Below are 24,348 nucleotides of genomic sequence, written 5' to 3' on the forward strand. Positions count from 1 at the left end.
AAACGTGACAAATTAGGGCGATGCGCTATCCACTTTAGCCGCCAGACGGCAGTTAAGTGTTGAATATCTTAAAATGTGTTTTATGGGCAATTCCAACTTTGCTATGTAGAGAGGCGCTTTCCATCATTTCAGCAGACTGCATTGCAAAATGATTAACCCCCCCACCTCCCACGCAAAATCAACACAAGAATTGGACCCTATGAATCCCTTCACTACTGTGGTTTATACCCTACACTCAATCCAGATTGTTAAACATATCATGCGGGATATACAAAAAACAAACTCAAATAATTTGGATGTTTTTTGTTTTTTTTATGATGCATGCTTTGGTCGATGGTATGTGTGGCCACGTTGCGGAGAGCAGCGGGTGGAAAAGTAGTCGCTGGCGCAGGAAGGAAGGAAACACATTCCCAACAGGAGTGTTGCTAGAAACAAAATCTACAAGTTGTCTTGTGAAAACATGAAGCAGAGAAAAAAAAAGAAGGTCTGATCGGCTCCAAAATGTAGCCGCACGAGCCACAGGACTGCAGTGTGGAGAATGTTTAGGGATACAAATAAGCCATGTGTGTCTGGAGGCTTGGAAAAAACACAAGTAGATTTCTGAAAACATCAAAGTTAATGTAATTTAGGGGGTTAAAAGACACTAAAAAGGTGATTTGGCCGAGTGAGATAGAACAGTGATTCTCAAACTGTGACAAGTGGTCTCCATCTAGTCATTCTAGTGGAAGGCCCACAAAGTTTGTGAAAATGTACTGTACAGTTTTTTGTGTGTTGTGTGTAATGTTACAGTAGGCAAACATATTAAATATACTTGTTAAATAAAACTTCTGCCTTGTTTTTAACGAACACTTAGCCTTACTACGCTACTGTGTTTTAATGCTGGTCATTCTGGTGGTTCTTGGAGAGCCAAGTGTTTTCTGAAGTGGTGACAAATGTTTGAGAGCCAGATAGCGGCGTCAAAAACACTGAGAGGAAAGACACGCTGAGGAAGGGGAGCCTCTGAAAAAACAAACCCATGGAAAAAGAGGCGAGAACAACAGGCGGTGGCGTGGAAGGAAACATGGCAGAGGGGAGGAAGATGCTGGAGGATGAAAGAGGAGCGAGGAGCTGCAGCGCACTGAGGCCCTCCTGAGATCTATGAGAAGAGCATCTATTATTCAGCAGCACTGAATCATGTGACGACGTGCGGGGGCGGCATCAGAAGACGTGCCGTGAAAGCAGCGCCATCGCATTCCCATGCAGCAGATAACACCTGAATGCAACATCTGCCATTTCCAGTAGCGCCCTGAACGCAGCAAAATGTAAATTTTACTGTGCCGACACCTGAATCATTTCAGCAGTTTCGCTGCTAGGCTCTCAAAACCGTCTCAACAGGCACCTAAGCGAGGGATGCCCAAAGCGGGGCCCGTCGGCTCATTTCATTTGGGTGGCTACCGAAACGTATTGTATTCATTCTGACCTCTTTCAAGCTGCACGAGCATTGAAACGCTGGGCTACACGAGAAAAAAAAACAAAAAAACCTGGGAGCCAAGTCGCTGGAATCTACCGTATAAGGACCAGTGGTACCATTTTTCCATTTACAGTAATGCACTGTAAAAACAAGGAACACAGATTTTGCAGTAAAAAAAAAAAAGTCGCAGCTGAGTCGACAGAAAATTACGGTAAAAATAGCGGTGGTGTTTTTAAATTGACAGTAATGCACTGTAAAATAAAATGGCCGTAGATTGTGTATAAACTGGCAGCACAGTCGCCAAAATGTTACAGTAAAAATAACAGTGGTACCGTTTTATTTTATTTTAAAGTAATGCATTGTAAAAAAAAAAAAAAAAAAAAACGTCTGGTAAACAACTGGTAGCTCAGTCACCAGATTTTTTATGTAAAAACAACATTGGTAGAGTTTTTCAATTTTCAGTAATTTAACGTCAAAACTAGGGCTGGGAATCATTGGGCACCGCACGACTCGATTCATGCGGTATAGCTCGGTTGGTAGAGTGGCCGTGCCAGCAACTTGAGGGTTGCAGGTTCAATCCCAGCTTCCGCCATCTTAGTCACTGCCGTTGTGTCCTTGGGCAAGACACTTTACCCAACTGCTCCCAGTGCCACCCACACTGGTTTAAATGTAACTTAGATATTGGGTTTCTATCTGTAAAAGCGCTATATAAAAAAAAAAAATATATAACGAACGAGAATCCATTCTCGATTTAAAATCAATTTTAAGTGGGTGCCAGTTCTATGATTAACTACATTCCTCCATAAAAAAGGCTCTGATAAATGTTTATATTACTTAAATGAAAACAGGTTTTAATTAACAAAATTCTACTCAAACATTTAATAAAGTCAAATACAAATAAGGCAACACGAGAAGTATCCAACACTTCTCTTTTCTAAAGTAAATTTATGCAGCAGATATGATCATCTACATCAACTATACGCTGGACAGGACATTTAAAAAAAACGAAACATTTTCAATTGATTTTTTTTTAAATTAAAAATTGATACAAATATAAATCGCGATTCAACCGAAAAACAAAAACAAATTTGACACCCCTAGTCAAAACCACTGTACATTTTATGGTTAAATTCTGGTAACTGAACTGGGAGTTTATTTTTTTAACAGAAAATCTATAGATTTCATTTACAGGCCAACTCGTTGCCATCTATTGAACCTGATAGTCTCTACCGCCTAATATTCATGTATGGCGGTATGAGGCTAAATTCCTCACACATGGTGCTGTTGCATGGTAAAAAACCATGAGCACATCTTCACTTTGGCCCTTGGAGGCAAAAGGTTTGGGCACCCCTGACACAACACAAATGCAACACGCGACTACAACCGTCCATGAATGCCACACACACACACACATAGTTATGCAGCAACATCCTCCAATGAAAAGAGCCAGTTTTCCTCGCGGTCGTGTGTCAGGAGATGGATGTGTTTCGCAGGAACAGCTGGAGCGCAGCTGTCCAACACGAGTGGATGGCGTAACGTGGGCAGTTTCAACGCGATCGCGGGTACAGTGAGTCATGCCCCTCTGATATAAACATTTAGCAAATAGATTTGGCGGTGCACTAATAAGCAGATGGGCTCGCTGGCAGATTAAAAACATGAACGCCATAAAAAACAGTTGTCAAGATTGTGCTTTGAAAGCAGCGTTGGAGTTGAGCAGAGAATACTGTTGATGGTCGGCGTTTGGAGAGGAACATAAATACTTTGGGTGCACAAAAATATACATTTTTATCCGAATTGCGATTCTTGTTTGAATCGCGATTCTTATTCATACCGTATCTAAACTAAAATCAATTAAAGCTTTCCTATCCTGTAACCTGTTTTGAAAAAAGTTTTTCTTTAAAATTATTGTACCAAATAATACAGTGCGAGAATCGGTTTGAATTGAGAATTGATTCCCAAGAATCGGAATTGAATCGTTAGGTGCCCAAAGATTCGCACCACTAATAATTACGAGACTGTGTCTTCTACTAACATGATGTAGGTGTTGAAATTGTTTTTTGTATGTGTGCGATATGAATTATTTATTGCTCCTTGGTTTTTTCGTTGTGTTTTACGTTGTAGCTGTACGTAGAAATGGCACCGCTTAAGTGGCAGCTGGTTGCGTCCGCTCACTGCTCTTTTAATGTCCTTTGTTTACCTATTGTTTAGCAACCACATCATTTCCCCACAGTGGGATGAATAAAGTCTATCATATCCTGTTTATTGTGGTTCCAAAGTGCACTGGTGCGACAATTCTTCCTGTTTGTTTACACGCCAACACGCACCTCCACACTCGAAACGAGACCCCTAAAAAATAACTTCCTGCTGCTTGTTTGTGCTAAAACTACCTTTTTAACCTCCGCCTCAGAAACCACCTGAGAAACTTCAGACATATCGGGAGGGGAAAGGGGCCAAATGTGGCATCGGGGCTCAGTGCAAGTATTACTAGCATGTAGTAGAATTACTACCGTAATAGTATTCTCAGGGCGTTCAAACCATCACAATGGACTGTTTGGTTTGTTTCAGAAAACGTTTCGCCTGTCATCCAAGTAGGCTTAATCAGTTCATGCTCATAGGCTTAGATCGGTCAGACCCAGTCTAGCAGCTGGTGCCAAAACATCAACTATCTATACTCCGACACAAGGTGGGTGAGCCTGGGCAAGGATGGTTAAAACTGTTGAGATGCAGAAAGAGCAATCCTACTGTTAATACCAACAATAAATTCCCCTCAATCGCTGTGGAATGACCACTAACAGCCCAAAATGAGTCGGAAAACCCACGTTGGCATTCGATTCAGTTTTAGAAAACCCAAAACAATCCAGTTGATATTGGTTACACGCCCTGGGAATACAACGACCTGGATGAACGAGAACATCCGTAGACATTACTAGTATTCATAGTACTAGTAAGCAAGCCAAAGTGTATGAGGAGATCAAATACTGTTGAAGGAAAAACCAGGGAAACTTTCTTTCCCTTGACTTGTGCCAAGCCAGAAACCAAGAAATAGATGAGTCATGTATTGTAGCAGTGGCTGGTGTCCATGGCAACAAGCCATCCCACTTGAAAGTAGGCGGTGATGCGTGGAACAAAAAAAAAAAGGAACCTCAAAGAGTGGAACCCTTCTTACTGGTCACCACTGGTGAGGAGGGCTAGTAAAGAGTCACTAGTCAGAAAGAGGCGTTGGGGGCGGGGTTTAAACCTCTTGTGCAGCATCAATTCAAAGGCCAACCCAAAGAGGCGGTGGAGTGTGCTCGTGTGCGAGGACTTTTAGCTTATTGACTTTTAGAAAGCAGATGAAAAAGGTTTGCGATGCAGACACACGATGAGCGTACACACGTCTGTACAAGTGGACAGCGCCAGAGTCTCTCATCTGACTCGTTAAGTAGCAGCGGGACACTCAAATGTTTCACTTCTTCTCTGCGACGGGCCCCTCGGCCACGCCCCCTGGCAAGGATCTGAAAGGTTGGGGCATGGTGGGAGCGGCACGTCATTCCGAGGGTCGAGGGGTGCGCCGCTTCCCTACACGTCACGCCCTCCTGCATCCCGGCGAACGCCGCAGGGTCTCGTCATCGTCCGCAGGGGAAAGGGGGAAGTTAGGAGATCTTGCAGTTGTTGCGAGTGCAGTTCTGCGGGGGGCTCTGCGGTGGACGGATGGACTTGGAGCGCTTCAGGCTGTTGCCCTTGGAGCCGCCGGCGGGGTTGGCCAGCGAGTAGGAGCGTCCGTGCATCATGACGGCGTTCATGCCGTTGGCCATGGAGAAAGACTTGAGGTGGGACTTTATGGCCACGGGAAGCGGGAGCTTGTCGATGAGGTGGACCGGCGTGCACGACACGATGGCTCGGCAGCAGAGATCCTGAAGGCTGAAGACTGGAGAACAGAATCGTTAGTCAGGTGACGTTTTTGTTTATTGTCAAATCACTAAGCGATGGGTACCAAATACGGCCCTTTTTTGGCACCGACCGAATCCCACCAGTGCTAAAAGGCACCGATTGACATAAAATCCAACGGTGCTGCGTTACGTGTGCGTGACGTCAAGCCCGGTCGCACTTTGGCACTTGGCAATCACTCCAGCAGCACTGAGAGCGGACTCAGCCAAACTACCTCTAGATAGTGTTGCAATTTTAAATGCCAAGACAGCAATTTATTGAGAAACTCTTCAACGCAATTTAAGTAAGGCGCCGCTTTTCCAAAAATGCGCTAGCCTGATGTTAATACACATTGGCTTTTCTATTGACATGCTACTGATTAGCATTATTGATTTTACATGGCAATTTCAGCACTTTCAAATGTGTTAGTGAAAACTATAACTGAGATGCACGTTAAAATCAAACAGCTGGTGCATAGTTAGTACAGTCAGACGGTAGAGCATTCGGCCAGAAACTTGAGGGATCCTGGTTCGAATCCAGCTTCCGCCGTCGTCATCATTGCTGTTGTGTCCTTGGGCAAGATACTTAGTCCACCTTTCTCCCAGTGCCACCCACACTGATGTAAAGGTAGCTTAAATGTAGACAATGGGTTACTTAAAGGGGAAATGCACGTTTTTTTTATTTATTTGGCTTATCGTTCACAATCATTCTGAGAGACAAGAAGACACGTCTTTTTTGGGGGATTTTAAAGATGATAAAAACGCTTGAAAGATGAAGTCACAGTTGCAGCCTTCAAAGCCCTCTAAAATTACTTCAAAACCCTCCATCAATGTTTTTTATACTAACTAAAAGTCTATATATGATGTAGTAACAGACACGTTCATAACAATATGTAATATGTACAATATTTACCGTATTTTCATCATTTTAATCATTTCCGGGACTGATTTATTTCGCGCACTGATTTCTGTTTCCATAGCAGCGCACTTCTGACTTCTGACAACATGTGTGTTCCTACTTCCAGAATCAAACACGAGTGTGTTTTCTAATCATGGCAGACTTGGTAACAGGCAACAAAGACAACTATTTTGGGACAAATGAGGATTCACAACCTTCTTTTTGAAGCTAAATATACTGCTGCTTATAGATGCGAGCACGAAGAAAGAGTGAGACGTTGGAGCAAACGGAAACCAGGAGAGAGGATAAAAGCGATTTTGAGGCTATAAACATGGAACTTAGAGCCAAACTATTTTGACATAAATGGATTGCTTACCCAAAATCAACAGGAAACTTCCCCGGCCATCTGGACCAGACAAGTCACTTTAATATCGACCATGATACACGCAGCACGTCATGCATGTATACAACTACAGTACATACGCTGTCTGGCTAGCTGTGTACAAAGTAACAAAACATGAAATGTGGGATAATACTTTACAGATACTGTAATATGATTGTTCATGTTTTTCAGGCAGTACAGATTGGTGTCGTATCACATTGTGTTGTGCATTACAAACTCAAACGCGTTTCGTGTTGTAGAACCCAACTTATCTCTTGCCGTAGTTAGTTTTGACGGCTAATACCGAAACATGCCGATGTATTACTACGATAGAAAAATAGTTCCTCAGTGTTTGCTCTTACAATAACAATGTCTATACAGCTTGATTATTATAAGGGTTACGGAATGTAAATTAAGTATTGTTGACGGTTTTTGAATGCATTTTTAAAGTGATAGCATTGCTAGCCACCTACAAGGAGCCGTTTTTATGTTTTATATGTTAGAAAGCGGAAAACCAAAAACATTTTTTGCCTTCTTGTCTCTCATAAATATTATGAATGATAGGCAAAATTCCCCAAAAATGCAGTTCCCCTTTAATGTAAAGTGCTTTGAGTCATTAGAGAAAAAGCGCTATATAAATATAATTCACTTCACTACAATACTTACAGTATTAACACTTTTTAGGGCGCAACAAAATACCAGACAGCAAAGACTGAACTGACTAGCCAACATCCCATAAACTATACACTACACATTATTATAATCAGCTAGTTTTTAATGCTGCAATAACAAAATGTATTATATTAGCAAAAAACATATTTAATAACACACAAAAGTACTGAAAATTGATACCATTAAGTACCAGTATCTATTCCCAGATACCAAGAATTGGTACTGTATCGATTCATATGAGAGTGGTACCCATCCCTGCTCCTGACACGCACCTCGGTTGGGCTTCCAGAACTTCTCCATGCCGTGTCTCATCAGGACAATGCGTGACAGCTCCGTGAAGGACTCGATGACGTTGAAGTTGCACAGCGGGCTCACTTCGAAGAAAGTCATGCCGTTCTTCTCGGCGTAGGCCCGAGCCTGCTCGGTGGGCACCTGCCGCTTGAAGGCCAGGTGCAGCCGGTTTCCCACTAGGATGCGAGGCACGCCGGGCGCATGCTGACGGTGGAACAATCAGAAGGGGTTCATTAACATCAGACATACTGTAATACACGACGTATGACATCTCAACAAAACGTTACTGCATGGCTGCACTCACCTCATCAATCTCCCGTATCCACCTGTCGATGCCGTCAAAAGACCAGCGGTTGGTGATGTCGTACACGAGCAGGATGCCCTGCAGGAAGACAAAACATAACACGTTCTCGAACCTTTGGAACGCTCAGGTTTCTAAGCTATCAGTGGCATGCCGCTCACCTGTGCTCCACGGGAGTAGGAGCGGAAGATAGTGCAGAACCTCCCCTGTCCTGACGTGTCCCTGAAGAGCACAAGAAGAAGACATCAAGGCAACTGGAAGGTGATGGAAGATCCCAATGACCGCATTTAGGGTTCTATTCTTCCAAAAAGCTGCGCAAAAATAAGTCTGTCAATGTGTGCCTTCATCCAAGGTGTGCACTATGGGTGAAGCAACTCTTAAAAGGGGAACTTCACTTTTGTTGGAATTTTTCACTATCCTTATGAGAGCCAAGAAAACTAAAGGTTCTTGGTGGCTAGCAATGCAGCTAATGGGAGCAATCGATTCTACCTCTAAATCACTTTAAAACCGTCAACAATACTTCATTTATATTCTCAGAAAACTATTACATCTATTCTGATGGCTTCAATTAAGACACATATAAAAACATACATTCAGTTGAGGGTAAAAGGGCCATAATGCCACTCTCTATTAACTTTCAAAAATCAAAATGCACACAGTTGTTTTCTTATGAGAGTGCGACCACAGCGGAAGTCGACCGCGCTATCGCTCGTGTTTTGTGGACACAGACTTTTCAGCTGGTCATCATTGAACTATGTGACTTTTTAATAGAAAATATGTTTTTTTTTGACAGGTACTGTCAGCTGTCAAGTTTACTCAGGCAAGCACACACACAAACACCTGTCTGAGCCTAAACACAACTCTTAACATCACAAATAACATCAGGGTGGTTATAATAACAAGTGGAAAAAGTTTTATCTACAGGTTATTGTTCAAATCTAGTCAGGAAGAAGAAGCTGTTGTAGCCTGCATACACATACTACATCACCATGACGACTAGCGTACAACATCTAGCGCGGCTTGGATTTATACAGCCTCTTCAAAATGAAAGCGTTATCTTTTTCATCGATTTTAATTACATTTACAAGTGTGATGAAACTCCATCCCCCACAATTTCCACGCAGCTATTTGAGGGCCTGTGTCCAATAGCAGTTTATATGCGACCGGGAAGCAGTTGAGTAGTTGGCGGGAGTTGAATGAAGTGTGTGTACAACGCTCGCCAGAGATGATGCAACTCTTGTGTTTAGGCATGCTACAAATAGAAAAATAAAGTATTATAAATTCCGGACTATAAGCCACTACTTTTTTCTTACGCTTTGAACCCTTCGGCTTATAAAACGGTGCGGCTCATTTATGGATTTTTCTTTGCTGATGGCCATAATGCCAATAATTAAAAAAATAAAAACGCAAAGACACTGAAATGGTGTGTTATTGTTTGTGCTATGGCGCTATCTTTTGGACGAGTTCACTCACAGCAGGTGCTGCATTGCCCTTTTGTTTAGAATGAGCTTCCAACCGTGCCGTTCCGTCTTTTAAATTGCCCATAGCGTTTCTACTCATATGGATTCTTGATTCATCACTCCAAGCAATGTTTGTAAGTTTTACAGTATAACTCAAACAATTCTTACTTACTAAACCGTCCCATTTGTGTGGTCTGTAGGAGTGTTTTCATGCATATTTGTATGTGCTGTTGTAATGCAATGAAGCTCACGTCGTTAGCATGAGCTAATATGCTAACACGTTTACAAGTGTCTTTGTTCGTATTATTAACTTACAGTGGCATTCTTTTTGTATCGTTTCAGTTTCGTAAATTCACCAAAATATCACCGTGGACCTATGGAGTCGGTTTAGCTGTTTGGAGAGCTAGCTTCCGCAGCTAGTGGGTCCATGACCATGACTTCTGTTTTGTTTGATCAGCCGCTTTACCGCTGTTTTACAGACATGGTTTGGGTTTGGAAACAATTAAGGTATTTAAATAAACATTTCTGTGTAAATAACAATTTCACTAATTACACTATATTGCCAAAAGTATTTGGCCACCTGCCTTGACTGACATATGAACTTGAAGTGCCATCCCATTCCTAAACCAAAGGGTTCAATATGATGTCTGTCCACCTTTTGCAGCTATTACAGCTTCAACTCTTATAGGAATTGTCGACCATTCTTCCAAAAGCGCATTGGTTGAGAATGCCTGGCTCTCAGTCTCTGTTCTAATTCATCCCAAAGGTGCTCTATCGGGTTCAGGTTAGGACTCTGTGCAGGCCAGTCAAGTTCATCCACACCAGACTCCGTCATCCAATGGTGCACAGTCATGTTGGAAGAGCAAGGGGCCCGCTCCAAACTGTTCCCACAAGGTTGGGAGCATGGAATTGTCCAAAATGTTTTGGTATCATGGAGCATTTAAAGTTCCTTTCACTGGAACTAAGGGGTCAAACCCAACTCCTGAAAAACAACCCCACACCATAATCCCTCCTCCACCAAATTTCACCCTCGGCACAATGCAGTCCGAAATGTACCGTTCTCCTGGCAACCTCCAAACCCAGACTCGTCCATCAGATTGCCAGATGGAAAAGCGTGATTCATCACTCCAGAGAACGCGTCTCCACTGCTCTAGAGTCCAGTGGCGACGTGCTTTACACCACTGCATCCCACGCTTTGCATTGGACTTGGTGATGTATGGCTTAGATGCAGATGCTCGGCCATGGAAACCCATTCCATTAAGCTCTCTGCGTACTGTACGTGGGCTAATTGGAAGGTCACATGAAGTTTGGAGCTCTGTAGCAACTGACTGTGCAGAAAGACTTTGCACTATGCGCTTCAGCATCCGCTGACCCCTCTCTGTCAGCTTACGTGGCCTACCACTTGGTGGCTGAGTTGCTGTTGTTCCCAAACTCTTCCATTTTCTTATAATAAAGCCGAATGTTTATTTTGGAACATTTAGGAGTGAGGAAATTTCACGACTGGATTTGTTGCACGGGTAGCATCCTATGACAGTTCCATGCTGGAAATCACTGAGCTCCTGAGAGCGGCCCATTCTTTCACAAATGTTTGTAGAAACAGTCTCCATGCCTAAGTGCTTGATTTTATAAACCTGTGGCCGGGCCAAGTGATTAGGACACCTGATTCTGATCATTTGGATGGGTGGCCAAATACTGTTGACAATATAGAGTATATCTGCAGTTTATAGTTTGGTGCGGCTAATATATGGGGAAAAAAATAAAATAAAATAAATTTGTGGGTGCGGCGTCTGGAAAATACGGTAGTCGTTCTGCAAGGCAAAACTGTCGTCTTGTCCTTAATTCAAGTCAGTGCCGTCACTGATGTCACTGATGGACGGCAAAGCCCGACAGGTTCGGGGTGTTGCCGTTCAACACCCGTTACGTATCAAGAGGAAATCTCGGGTTAAAACTGACAAAGGTACATGTCCCTGTAGGAAATAACACACCTCTAGCTTTTCTGTGGCACCTGCATCTGAGTGGGATGAGTCACGACAACGACGAGTAGCAACAGCACACATTGGTGGGCAACGGTGTGCGCGAAGCGAAAAATGGACAGAAAAAGCGCAGCGACACGGCGGAGGAAAGCCTGATGCAGCATAAATCAAAAGGATTCTTCAGCAAAACTTCCCTCCCTGGGGGAACAAGCAGGCGCTGGCTCTCTCCACCCTATTTCTACTAAACACATTTCACACTCAGCCCCTCTACTGAACGTGTGTATGAGGCATGGAAGGACATGCGGTGCTAGTTAGACATGGTTCTTAAAGATGTAAATCCAATATGTCTGCTCCTAGTTAGACATGGTTCTTAAAGATGTAAATCCAATATGTCTGCTCCTGCTGCAAGGAGAAAGAAGTATTCACTAACAGGCTAGATCAGTGCTTCTCAACTAGTGGGTAGCGTGAGAGGTAACAATGTATATCTTAACACATACAGATAGATAAATAAATAAAATAAATAAACATTCACTTCATGAGAAACAATTATGTCCCCCAAAAAATTAACTGTGAGCAAGTTTCAAACGGCCTCTTTAATGCAGTGCTTCTTAAATATTGGGGTGAGGGCCCCTTGGGGGCGTGAGGTGACGGGGTAAAGGGTGAGTTAGAGGTAATGGCGTCTTTAGTGTTAATAAATAACTATATTGACAATTACAAATAAAAAAACATTAACTTCAGAGGTGTGTGAACAATATTCTGTCCCTTAGGGGGGTGAGAGAAAATAGTTGAGAACCACTGGGTTAGAGGAACTCACCAAAGCTCCAGCTTCACCCTCCTTCCATCCAAAAGGATGGTGGTGGTCTTGTAGTCGATGCCTGCATGGACAAAAAGAGAGGAACGTTATTGGCTGTAATCTTTCATTGAACTAAAGAAGAGGGAATTTACCCACAAGGCACCACATAATGTCATAACCAGCTGGTGAAGCTAAAGAGTGTAAGACAGAACAGATTTGGAATATTCATGAATAGTAATGAATCTTTGAGCTCTGGTGATCTAAAACATAACGTTGTTCTTATGGGATCTTTTGGATCATGTCTTGTGTTATTAAAGTTAATCAGACCTTTAGTGAGCACTACTCATGATGATAGATGAAGCAATAGAACAAGGGTGTCCAAACTTTCCCCACTGAGGGCCGCACAGTGTCAACTTAAAGCACGCGGAGACCATTCTGATATTTTTCATTTTTAAAACCAATACAATATATAGATTTTTTTTTAACCTTAGGGCTACCCTCAAGTTTGGTCCGATGACCCAAAGGGTCTCAGCCATAAAAATGTGAAAAATAAGTAATTTGTAATTGTTTTATTATTCAATGCTAAATCTCTAGATCTCTAGAATATATATTTTTTTAATGGTAAATGCCGTTTTTGACAGTCATAAGTTATGTATATATATATATATATATATATAAATAATTTATTTTATGTCAAAGAAACTTGTTTTTTTTATGGCAAAAACACAAAATATGCAATATTCTCCCCAATATTTTTCAAAGTGGAATATTTGATGTGAAGTAATTGGAGCCTTTAAAAAAATCTCACTAAATTCTTAGGGATCCAAAAGGGTACCACTCATAGTGTTAAAAATAAATATATATATATGTTAATATATATATTAAAATAATATATATGTTATTTTTAAATTCTACGTCCAACCCTTAAACCTGCAGTTCAACTTCAGATCTATGTGTTTATCATAAGTTTACATGATTTTTTAATGTATTTTATTTATTTGTTTGTTTGTTTTACGGGAAACACACAAAATATGCAATATTTTCCCTTAAAATATTTCAAAGTGGAATATTTGATCTAAAGTAATTGGAGCCTTGAATAGGTCTATAATTCATAATAACATTGATTTTGATTCATTGCATTATTAGAGTCAACATTGTAACTTTTACTTGTTCCAATTCACTTGTTTGCTCTTTCATTCCACTTTTCTATGTTAATTTTGAAATGTATTTTCAGAATGCGCCGATCAAAAATTTGCTGCGGGCTGCACTTTGGACACCTCTGCAATAGAAGAGTCAAGGAATCAGAATCAGAATCAGAAAACTTTAATATTTCTGATTCTGATTCCTTGACTTCTAAAAGGTTCGAAGTAGCATAGAATGGTCCAACCAGGACCTTTCCGTTTTTATCATGTCTAATAATAAGTTCATTGTTGTGTGTAAGGTTTAACGGCACGAAACCCGTCTGACTACACCTGCCGTTGCGTGTCCGGACATGTTCCTCTACATCATCTCAACTGCTTTCTGAGATTTTCACATGGCTGGTAACTCCCTCAGGCTAAACGAGTGAAGGGCTGCCGTATGACTTCTACTTTCAGCTTCATGAGAGTGAAAACTGCTAGAAGGCCATACCATATTTCTTGGAGCCCAAGAGCGAGTATGGTTGTCAAAGGACATACTTAAATAACAATCAAGTCTCTTCCTGTGCTGGGAACGTGTTGTATAGTGCTACAGGAGTTGCTGCCCACTTTCCAAGGCTGGCGCGCTAATAGCAACTGATTCTCCAGCGTCATGAAGCCTCCGCTGGGCTAAAGTGCTGAGCTAATTTCATTGCACAGATGGAGAGAGAGTGCTTCTTGCATTGACTGCTGTTGGCCTCACGCCATGATCGATAGCAGCTCTGATCACTTCTGTTCCGGGAGAGGAGAGCGTGACTTGCTCAAAGGATGGATGTTGATTTGTGTGGCGTCTGCTGTGATCCGCCTTTGTCACCGATTGTCTTCAGCACAACCAAGTCATACGTGTGGTGACATACACCTATAATCCCGATTAGGATTATCATGGCGGTATTTTCGAATGCGCTCAAAAAGTACTTATTCATACACTTTTGACCAAGCTAATTTTTCAAATAACCAAAATAAATAGACACACTGTTGAGAGCCACTATTTTGCGTGTTTTGTTTTTCTTACGCTTCACTGATAGTGTTTTAGTCTGAGTATTTGATTTGTTTTTATGGCTGAACTTTTTTTTGTCCTAAATACGGACGTTTCCTGTTGATTTTGGGTAAGCAATCCATTTATGTCAAAATAGTTTGGCTCCAAGTTCCATATTTATAGCCTCAAAATCGCTTTCATCCCCCTCTCCTGGCTTCCGTCTGCTCCAATGTCTCACTCTTCCTTCGTGCTCACGTCTATAAGCAGCAGTATATTTAGCTTCAAAAAGATACGGTTGTAACTCCTCATCTGAGGCAATTTAATATATATTTAAATGAAAAGTGAAAAACTAATAAAAGCAAATATTAGGGCCACAGCAGCAAAAAGCTGCAAAGGCCCTATTGTAATTGTTATTTATCATTTCTGGCGGGCGTTGTGGCATCCTACTCTGCTCAGCGGTCCTTAAACGCATCGTAAAAATACCTCCGTCACATATGCACAATTGAATATTTTATTTGCTTGGATAGTAATGTGTTTATGTAAGTTTAGATTAGAATACGCCGTTTCTTAATGGGGAAGGTTGATGTCTCTTGTTTTCATTTTAGCATTTAAGCTTGTGAGCATAGCCTCCATATCATAATTTCATTTATTGTTACATCCCTAGTAGTGTCATCCATGTTAATATTGTCATGCACATAGTATCATAGTGGTAGTAATGGCATACATCATGTAGTAGTGTCATACATGTAGTGTCATGAACGCAGTGTCATACACGTATTATCGTATCATACACAGAGCAGGGCTGGGCGATAGACACCTAATTGATATTAATAAAGAATGTGTTCAATAAATGTTCAATATTTTTTTATCTTCTATGTCGGAAGAAAGCAGAAGTTGCAAAGCAAGGTGGGTTGCATGAGCAACGGCACTCGCTTTCTGGTAATTGAGCAACACAGGAAGTGGTCAATGATCCCTGGGAGTGACACGCTAATAGCCAATCAGGTAACAGTATCCAATATCAAGGATGGTTGCGCCATCTTTTTGTCTCACGGGAACTTCTATGTATGGAGTGACAAGAGAGTAAAAATGAAGAAATTGTGGATAAAAGGGGAAAAGTCACCTCGACAATATGGCAGTTTTTTAGATTTTTGCAAAAGGACCACAGCTGTAACATCCTGGCAATAAACCTGCAGAAAATAGTTCTTCTCAGGTTTGTCTATGTTTACATTTTCACACTTTGCACTATTTTCTTACACTTTATTAAGCATTTCTTACATATTCCTTATTTTTGCACCGTTTGATGTGTGATCATTCATCGCCACACTTTGATCCAATCACAGTCTTCTTCTACTGGCCTGAATTGTCCTCTTCAAATATTTACTTTGGTCACAAAGCTTCTTAGCCAAAGGAAAGGACACCAAGAGTTGACATTCTGTGCACTTTATAATTGATGAAGACACTTCTCCGCTCTCTGGCAACAACAAGAATAGCATCCAGACTTTTTCTCTCGCTATTCGCTCCCAATGGAGCCATGATTACATTGAATGCTCCATTGCACTATTAGCCTAACAAGGAATGTTTCATTATGTATATTGTATAAATATTCATCAAGTGTTTCCCACAGGACTGCAATCTATTTGTGGTGGTGGGTTAACAAAGTCCCATTTACATATATTAAAGACAAATCTTTGTGTTACTAGTTATTAGTATCAACATTTCAACGTTTTGCTCATTATTTCTATTTTTACTTTCTTATAGTTCTACATTGTGCAACAGACCATTGAATTCGCAATTGGCCCCCTGGCCGCAGTTTGTCTACAGGCACCCCTGGTTTACGTATTTTACCGGGAAGTGTCATGAGCCAACGAAAGAGTGTCTTCAGCCTCTGTCTTCTTAGCGCCATTAATAGTCACAACTCCTGCAAATCAAAGTCTGGGATGCACGCTTGTGGCGGTGTCATGCACACCTCGCCTTTCCCTGCATGTCTGGATCGCCAATCTTGTGTCGAATACTTCAGCCTTCATGACAGCTTGTATTTGTAAAGTATGCAAAACGCAATAAACACTTCCTGTTTTTGTTTTTTAATGCATACAATGTGGATACACCTCTGTACCGAAACCGAAGGTTGCAAACGGGAAAAAAATCAGAATACATTCATTGTTACACAGGTAGGCCCTGATAAAGGTTTGCATGTACACACGGCGGCAGGATCAGTGCTCGCGCTGGACATCCTCCGTCTTCAAATATTTACTTTGGTCAACATTTTGGACAGTCAGAAATAAAAAATATTAGACATATCCTCTATTCAGCAACATAATTTTATAATTGTATACATGCTGGATGATATAAGGGGCTGATTAAAACAAATATAATTGATGTGTTTTAGTGTCTCTTAGTATTTTTTTTTATGACATTTGTTTTTTTACCACATGCTGACGTGTGACGTACAGAGCTGAGGGGCATGTTTAGTGTGTCAGTGGGCGCACACTCAGAGCGCACAAGGAGGAACAGTGTGGAGAAGAAAAATGACAAATAGAGGCAATTCTACTGGTTAATAAAGAGGGTGCGTGAAGCGAAATATGAAGGTAATTGGGCTTCAAAACTATCGATCAAGGTGACGCTTTGTAAACACGGAAGCGTTGCGCGGCAAGCAGTGCTTTAAAATATGCCTCACCAAAGGTGGCATGATTCAAGTATTAAATGATAAATGGGTTATACTTGTATAGCGCTTTTCTACCTTCAAGGTACTCAAAGCGCTTTGACAGCATTTCCACATTCAAACTTAAGGAAAACATTTAAATAACAATCATCCAGACCTGCAAAATGAGTTTCAGCTCCCCTGTTGTGCACATGTAGATACATAGACGCGCACATAGCTGGTTGGCTTCTAGCCAAATATTAGCGGAGTTAAAACCACACACGTAGCGCAAACTAATGCAAGTGAAAAACTACATTTTGTAAGAAATTGCGACAATTTGTGTTTTATCTTTAACTAAATGTGTTATACCTGCTACATGTTTATCTGTGTAGTTTCAGCCATAGTATTGTTTTTAGTATATGCTAATGATTGTCTTAAAGCACAGACAGTGGCCACTATAAATCATGAAGCATTTAATATAGTCAGTGAAGCTTTCTCTTCTATTCTAACCTAATCCTAGATTATGGCAAGCTAAATATAATATATAAAATTGTAAATGGTTCGTTGAGTGTAGCAAGAAATAATGCCTCTTAATTTTTATTTTAATCTTCTAAAATCGTTATTTGAGTGCAATGAGAACCATATGGTAATGTATCGTAATATTTTTTGTTAAAATGAAGCCAAAAATTAAATTTTTTGTGGTCCCCTTTATTTTGAAAAGTATCAAAATACATTTTGGTACCGGTACCAAAATATTGGTATCGAGACAACCTTAATTCAGACCAATGTGGTTTGTAACTGATGCAAGGCGCTCCTCGCCACCAAGACCGGTAACACCACACCACCTTAGCCGTGCTCACCCTTTAGAGCACAGCTGGCACTAATAAAACTAAAAATAGTTATTCTTCGGTTTCTCTATGTTTACATTTTCACACTTAGCATTCTTTTCTGACACTTTATTAAGCATTTCTTACATTTGCACTTTCATTTGAAGAAGTTAATAAGTGTTCAACGTGATTTTACAATTTTGTTTAAATAGAGTGTTTTCCATGCTTGTGTTGACATTTCCTTTCTGCCTTGATAGCTGAGGGGATTATAATCAGAGGACGGTTACATTTGAAATAAAAAAAACTTGTCCAGGGTGTACCCTGCCTTCCGCCCATGTGCAGCTGAGATAGGCTCCAGCACCCCCCGCGACTCCAAAAGGGACAAGCGGTAGAACATGGATGGATGGATGTTTACATTTCCTATATATTTCTACTGCTCTTTATTTTCAATAATTATCAAATGTTGTCTGTCTATCTGTGTTGGCACTTGTGATGAGGTGGCGACTTGTCCAGGGTGTACACCGCCTTCCGCCCGAATGCAGCTGAGATAGGCTCCAGCACCCCCCACGACCCCAAAAGGGACAAGTGGTAGAAAATGGATGGATGGATGGATCGCCACCAACAGATCTAAAACACCAATATCGTAGGGCTGGGTGATATGGACGAAAAAGTATATCTCGATATATTTTTACTTAAACTCGACATTCGATATACAGTGTTTCCCACAGGACAGGCATCTATTTGTGGTGGTGTGGTCGAGGGGTGGGGGGTGGCGGCGGCAGCGGCGATGACCAAGAAGAACGCGGAGTTGGAATATAATTACAACACTTTATGTACATATTTATATACAGATTTGAACAATTAGTTATTCACTGAAATATATTTATTAATTGTGGTTCTTACAAAAAATATATCTTATAAAATATAAAAGCTAAAATGTCTCTTAAAGCTCTGCCCCTTTAATTAGTGAATACTAAATAATTTAACTTTAGCCTACTACTACAACCATATTATTTACCAGCAACATGAAGTGAAACAGAGGCAGAGGTGTCCTGCCACAGTCAGTCAACCTCCTCCTCCGCCTTCTGCTGCTGCTGAACAGGTCGCACCTGTGGTCCGGACTGTAGGCCTACCTCCTCTCCAAGTCGAGCCCTTTTCGGCAGTTGAAAATATTTTTCTATACTCATCTGTGTGAAGGAGTGAACATCCAACATTAGAATTTATTACTAACGAGCAGAACCGCTCTATGTACAGTGCCGTCTAACCTTAAGCGGCAGCAGCTCAACACATGCAGGGTTCAACGTTAAGGTTTTTTTCTACTTGCCCGACTTCTCAAATCTACTTGCCCCAATATTTTTACTTGTCCTGCCTAGGTTTTTTTCTGGCTGTGTAGTGCTCATGGCTTATATCTTACTAAAGTCCTTCCCGTTGACTATTTACAACACTACACAGTAATTATTATTATTATTATCTATAATTACATTTAAATGGCATTGCGTACATGTAAAATTAAATGCTATTTCACATTATTTGACCAGTAGCAGTTATACCTATCTGAACAGGTCAGCCACCTGTTTAAAGCCCGATCACAGTTGAAATCTTGAAATGAAGGGCCTTTAATGGCCAAAACATTAACCTGGACAACATTTGAACAGCTGGTTGGCTCAGATTTTTTTATTTTCATTGCATTCACATGCTGCAGTGGACAGTGGACAATTTAGCTTCAGTCCGCGTGTGTTTATTGACAACAGGGTTATAACCTGGACACGTTAGCTCGTCGGTATGAAAACAGGTGACTGTTACTACGTGCGTCTGCCCGGCCCCCGAGTCAAACAGCGGCGGTGTTAATGAAGCAGCGCCAGGCTGCTCACCGTCAGTGAAACGCTCGGTGAAATCCCGGATTAACGTTAAATATATGACGAGCCGCAAGCGATGCAGCTATAACCTATCTACCCATAACCTATATTACCCTCGTATTTTGATCCTTCGTCGTCGTCGTCTTCTTCTTCTTCTTCTGGCCCACCAGGTGAATTAAGTGCTATTGGCGGAGTTACAATGCATAGTAGGCTACTGCCACCTACTGCACCGGAGTTGTAACTACAAGGTACATTCACAGACAAGAGTCCCATTGCTTTTATGAGCGGTCGAGCGAGTCAAAAGCCGAAAAATCTATTTGTGGCGGACGTAATTCTTTCGTGGCGGGCCGCCACAAATAAATGAATGTGTGGGAAACACTGATATATATCTCGATATATTTTTCGCTGAAAGTATACATTAAAAGATATTCATTTTTGAGCGATATTCAGTGAAATTGAAGTGAATGACAACTGTACTGTAAACAGTCAGTGACACTTTTATTAACCCAGTTAGTCAAGATGGGTAATAACCGCACAGAAAATAAACTGTTTAACCAATACAGATTTACATAACATAAATAAAATAGAAAAATATTATTTCTACGTAAAATAAATAACATAGCTGTGCAAATAATATAAAATGTATCAGACTCAGATAAAAAAATACATTTGCAGGCAGGCACTTTTTGATTTCCCTTCCTGGTTCGACGACCCGGCCTATCTTGCCTCTGATTGGCCTGTCCCTAACCAATCGTGACTCATCATAGTAAACAACCAACCAATCATGGACGTTCTTATACGTGCAAGCACGTCTTGGAAGAAGGAAGGGGAGGGGTTTAGTAGCCCATGGAGGGGGAGCGGGGTAGAACAAGGAACACAACTAAGCGGCGTTCGGTAATTTTAACGTGAAATAAATTATATCGATGTTTTCTTAATTCATAGCTTGTTTAAAAATATATCGATGTATGTTACAAACTCAATATATCGCCCAGCCCTACAATATTGTGATACAGTTTTCAGCCGTAATAACACCCAGCCCTAATAATAACCCTGAAGGATTGTTCTTTTCTTGCCGCCTGTTTACCAAAACAACCAGCATGACCCAAATGTAAATAAACACGACGACTGAGAATAAACACAAAGTCAGGAAAGACTGTATCATGAAGTGACGACGTCGGCAATATTTGTGTACACCTCCACGGTGACAAAGCATGAAGATGAGCTAAAACTGTCGTTCACCGATGAGGTCATGGAAAAAGCTGGGCGGACTGGCTGGGTTGACAACAATGTCCATATATTCATGTGAAAGCAGCGTGTGTTTAGATGCCGTGGACAGAGTGTCCCTTGTGTTGTTCTCATTACGTTTGTGATGAGCAAGCATGACACAACAGGACGAGCTGAGGGTCCAAAGATGTGACGGGAAGAGACGAGGCCGACTCACCGCTGCTGTACGCGTACGGGGACTCGGCCGAGCCGTCCTGGAGGCTGTCCAGGATCTCCCCTTTGCCCACGTCGCTGTCCCCCACCAGGAGGAACTTGAGGAGGTAGTCGTAGCTTTTCACCGGGCTGCCCTGACTGCCCATGGCCTCTCGCATGAGCTGAGCCCTGCGGGACGTGGAGATGACGAGGATGAGGAAATGACAATGACACAAACACTACCCCGCTCCAGAATAAAGACGTCCATGGGGGCAGGAACCTGCTGGCTACACAGTCCAGTGTCATGTGTAAACAACTGGACCGGACCAGCAACAATTCATCTGGGATGAGGACATTTGCCAGCATAAAAATGGTTAAAAGAAGTACAACTGACAATACTACAGTAGTATTGACCACGGGACGAGACCAGAATAATCAGACCGTGCTGTTCAGTATCTTGGCCACTGATTGGCTCAGCCTCAAGAAGCAATAACATGCTAACTTTTTTTTTTTTGCCAATTTTGCAGACAAACGCCTAAGACTTATATAACTTGGTACTTGACATGCTAAATGTTGGCATGCTAACAATAACATGGTAACATTTTTAGCCAATTTTGAAGCTGAATGCCTCAGACTCATATAACTTGGTACTTGACACATGCTAAATGTTAGCATGCTAACAATAACATGCTAACTTTTTTTAGCCAATTTTGCAGCCAAACGCCTCAGACTCATATAACTTGGTCCTTGACACATACTAAACGTTAGAGCTTTATTTGCCAATTTTGCAGCCAAATGCCTCAGTCTCATATAACTTGGTCCTTGACACATGCTAAACGTTAGCATTCTAACAATAGCATGCTAACTTTTTTTTTGGCTACTTTTGCAGCCAAACGCCTCAGACTCATATAACTTGGTACTTGACACATGCCAAACAATAGTATGCTAACTTTTTTTTAGCTAAATTTGCAACCAAACGCCTCAGACTCATAAATTGGTACTTGGCAAATGCTAAATGTTAGCATGCTAACAATAACTTGCTAACTTTTTTTTTGCCAATTTTGCAGCCGAATGCCTCAGACTCATAACATGATACTTGACAAGTGCTAACTAATAGCATGCTAACTTCATTAGCCAATTTTACAGCCAAATGCCTCATACTCATATAACTTGGTACTTGACACGTGCTAACTATCAACATGCTAACAATAACATGCTAACTTTTTTTTGCCAGTTTTACATCCGAACATCTCAGAGTTATATAATTTGGTACTTGACACATGGTAAAGTTAGCATGCTAACTTTTTTTAGTTAAATTTCCGGTTGAACATCTAAAAGTCATATAACTTGGTACTTGACACGTTAACAATAGCATGACTTAGACTTAGACAAACTTTAATGATCCACAAGGGAAATTGTTCAACACAGTAGCTCAGTTACGATGATGGAAAGTGTAAGGATGGAAAGGACAATGCAGGTATAAATAGACTAAATATAACAATATAAAATCTAACATATATACGAATATATACATAATATGTGTACAGTATATTATATATATTATATTATGTCTATAACATATATACAATATATACCAATGACCATGTACAATATTACAATATATGTGACAGCAGCAGCATAAAATAGAGAGTAGATCCAGCAGAAAATAGAAAATAGACATTAAAAACAAAGAGAAGTAGCTGACATGTCAGATAATAGGCAGATATCATCTATCACTTTTTTCGACAAATTTTCAGGCTAACACCCTAGAGCAGTGGTTCTTAACCTGGGTTCGATTGAACCCTAGGGGTTCGGCGGAGGTCAAGACACACCCGACTCATCGTGTAAATAAAACCTTTTCCCTATCGGCGTATTATGGATACCCTCAAACAATGTTCCTTCTAATTTTCCATCTGATTTGCAGGTGTGTAATTTGTTGTGGTTTATAATGTGCACCAAACACATAACTTTTATTTTTCACTAAAGAAGGGTTCGGTGAATGCGCATATGAAACTGGTGGGGTTCGGTACCTCCAAAAAGGTTCCCGACCCCTGCCCTAGAGTCATATGACTTCGTACTTGACGCAATCTGTTAGCATGTTAAATAGCATTTTAAACTTGTCTGGTGCATTTCCGCTCTTTGCACATTACTGCATTTACACACAATTTCTCCCAAAATGGCATATTCTATTTTTTTTGTGTAATATTCAAATCCATCTTTTGAATGTGTCACGGGCCAATAAAAACAAAGCTGCGAACCGCAAATGGCCCCTGTGCCGTACTTTGGACACCCGTGTTCTGCAGGGAAAGACAAACTAGGAATCTTGTTGCAGTATGGGACATACTTTTGTGGGACCTACAAACACTGGCAAAACAATCCCAAGGCTTTAGTGAGACGTATGTGAAATATAAATCATCACAAACTTAATTATACTGGAGTTGTAAACAAGCTGTCTTAAAAGGGTCTAAAGTGCTAGCAGGGGAACAACAAGCTAATAGCCAACCAGCTAAGCGGCTATGCTAACACGGGTGACCGCTGCTAACGTCATGGAGGCGCACAAAAAGTATTTAAAGACGCCGTCACTGGACATATTGATTCCAGGTTACATGCTGGGGTTAACGGTTAAATAAAACACGCGTAGCTGTTTAACAGCCAGCTAGCGAGCAAAATGCTAACCGGGTGAGCTCAACTTCCAGCGGCGTCTGCGTGATCCGAGGCCGCCTTTTCGTTCTCAATCCCGGGTACAAAGATTACTGGAAGCTTCCTCCGTTACATCCGAGGAATCGTCGTGGAGAAAAAAACACCGCGGAGGATTAATACAGCCGCTCCGAATCTCTGCGTGTGCTCCGCCGTGTCAGCCCGCGACATCCATGTTAGTTCGCTCCTCCGAGGCATGGTGTTGGAAGAGAAGCCGACAACAGGGACGCCTCTGCCGCCGCCTGACAGATCACTACTGCCGCCTCCTCTCCAGCTGCAGCACCCCAAGTGCCAAGCCCCGCCCTCTCAGTCGTCCAATTGGTCGCTTCGTTCAGCGCCATAAACAGGGACGCTGCCATTGGTCGAGGCAAGCTGTCACTCAAGCACGGCTGTCAACAACACGCAGATGGCGAAAGGAACAACAAAGCTGATCCAATTGTCGCACTGAACAAAGACACACAACCCTAACACTCTTGATACAAATTAATTATTGGCCACCACTGTAACTACTTAAATTACTACATTTAATCAGTATCGTGTTTAAAAATAGGACAGTTTCATCGCTTTCTTTGTGACAATGGGTGATTATGACACTCCCTCAAGCATAAATGACACCAATTATTTAAAGTAGGCAATTT

The 24,348-nt window shown here is 41.4% G+C and overlaps 1 protein-coding gene across 1 annotated transcript; it reads right to left on the reverse strand.

Annotated features, from left to right (window-relative positions):
• Positions 1 to 1,520: 1,520 nt before the first annotated feature.
• LOC133620156 (ras-related protein Rab-40C) lies at positions 1,521 to 23,952 on the reverse strand. Its single transcript, XM_061981421.1, has 7 exons — positions 23,690 to 23,952; positions 21,039 to 21,202; positions 12,147 to 12,207; positions 8,061 to 8,121; positions 7,903 to 7,980; positions 7,580 to 7,802; positions 1,521 to 5,357 (listed from the first exon to the last, which is right to left on the reverse strand). Exons 2-7 carry the CDS (start codon positions 21,190 to 21,192, stop codon positions 5,083 to 5,085), a joined length of 852 nt encoding a protein of 283 aa, XP_061837405.1. The 5' UTR covers positions 21,193 to 21,202; positions 23,690 to 23,952; the 3' UTR covers positions 1,521 to 5,082.
• Between the last annotated feature and the right edge of the window lie 396 nt (positions 23,953 to 24,348).

Source organism: Nerophis lumbriciformis, linkage group LG24 (assembly GCF_033978685.3).
Source record: "Nerophis lumbriciformis linkage group LG24, RoL_Nlum_v2.1, whole genome shotgun sequence".
NCBI lineage: Eukaryota > Metazoa > Chordata > Actinopteri > Syngnathiformes > Syngnathidae > Nerophis > Nerophis lumbriciformis.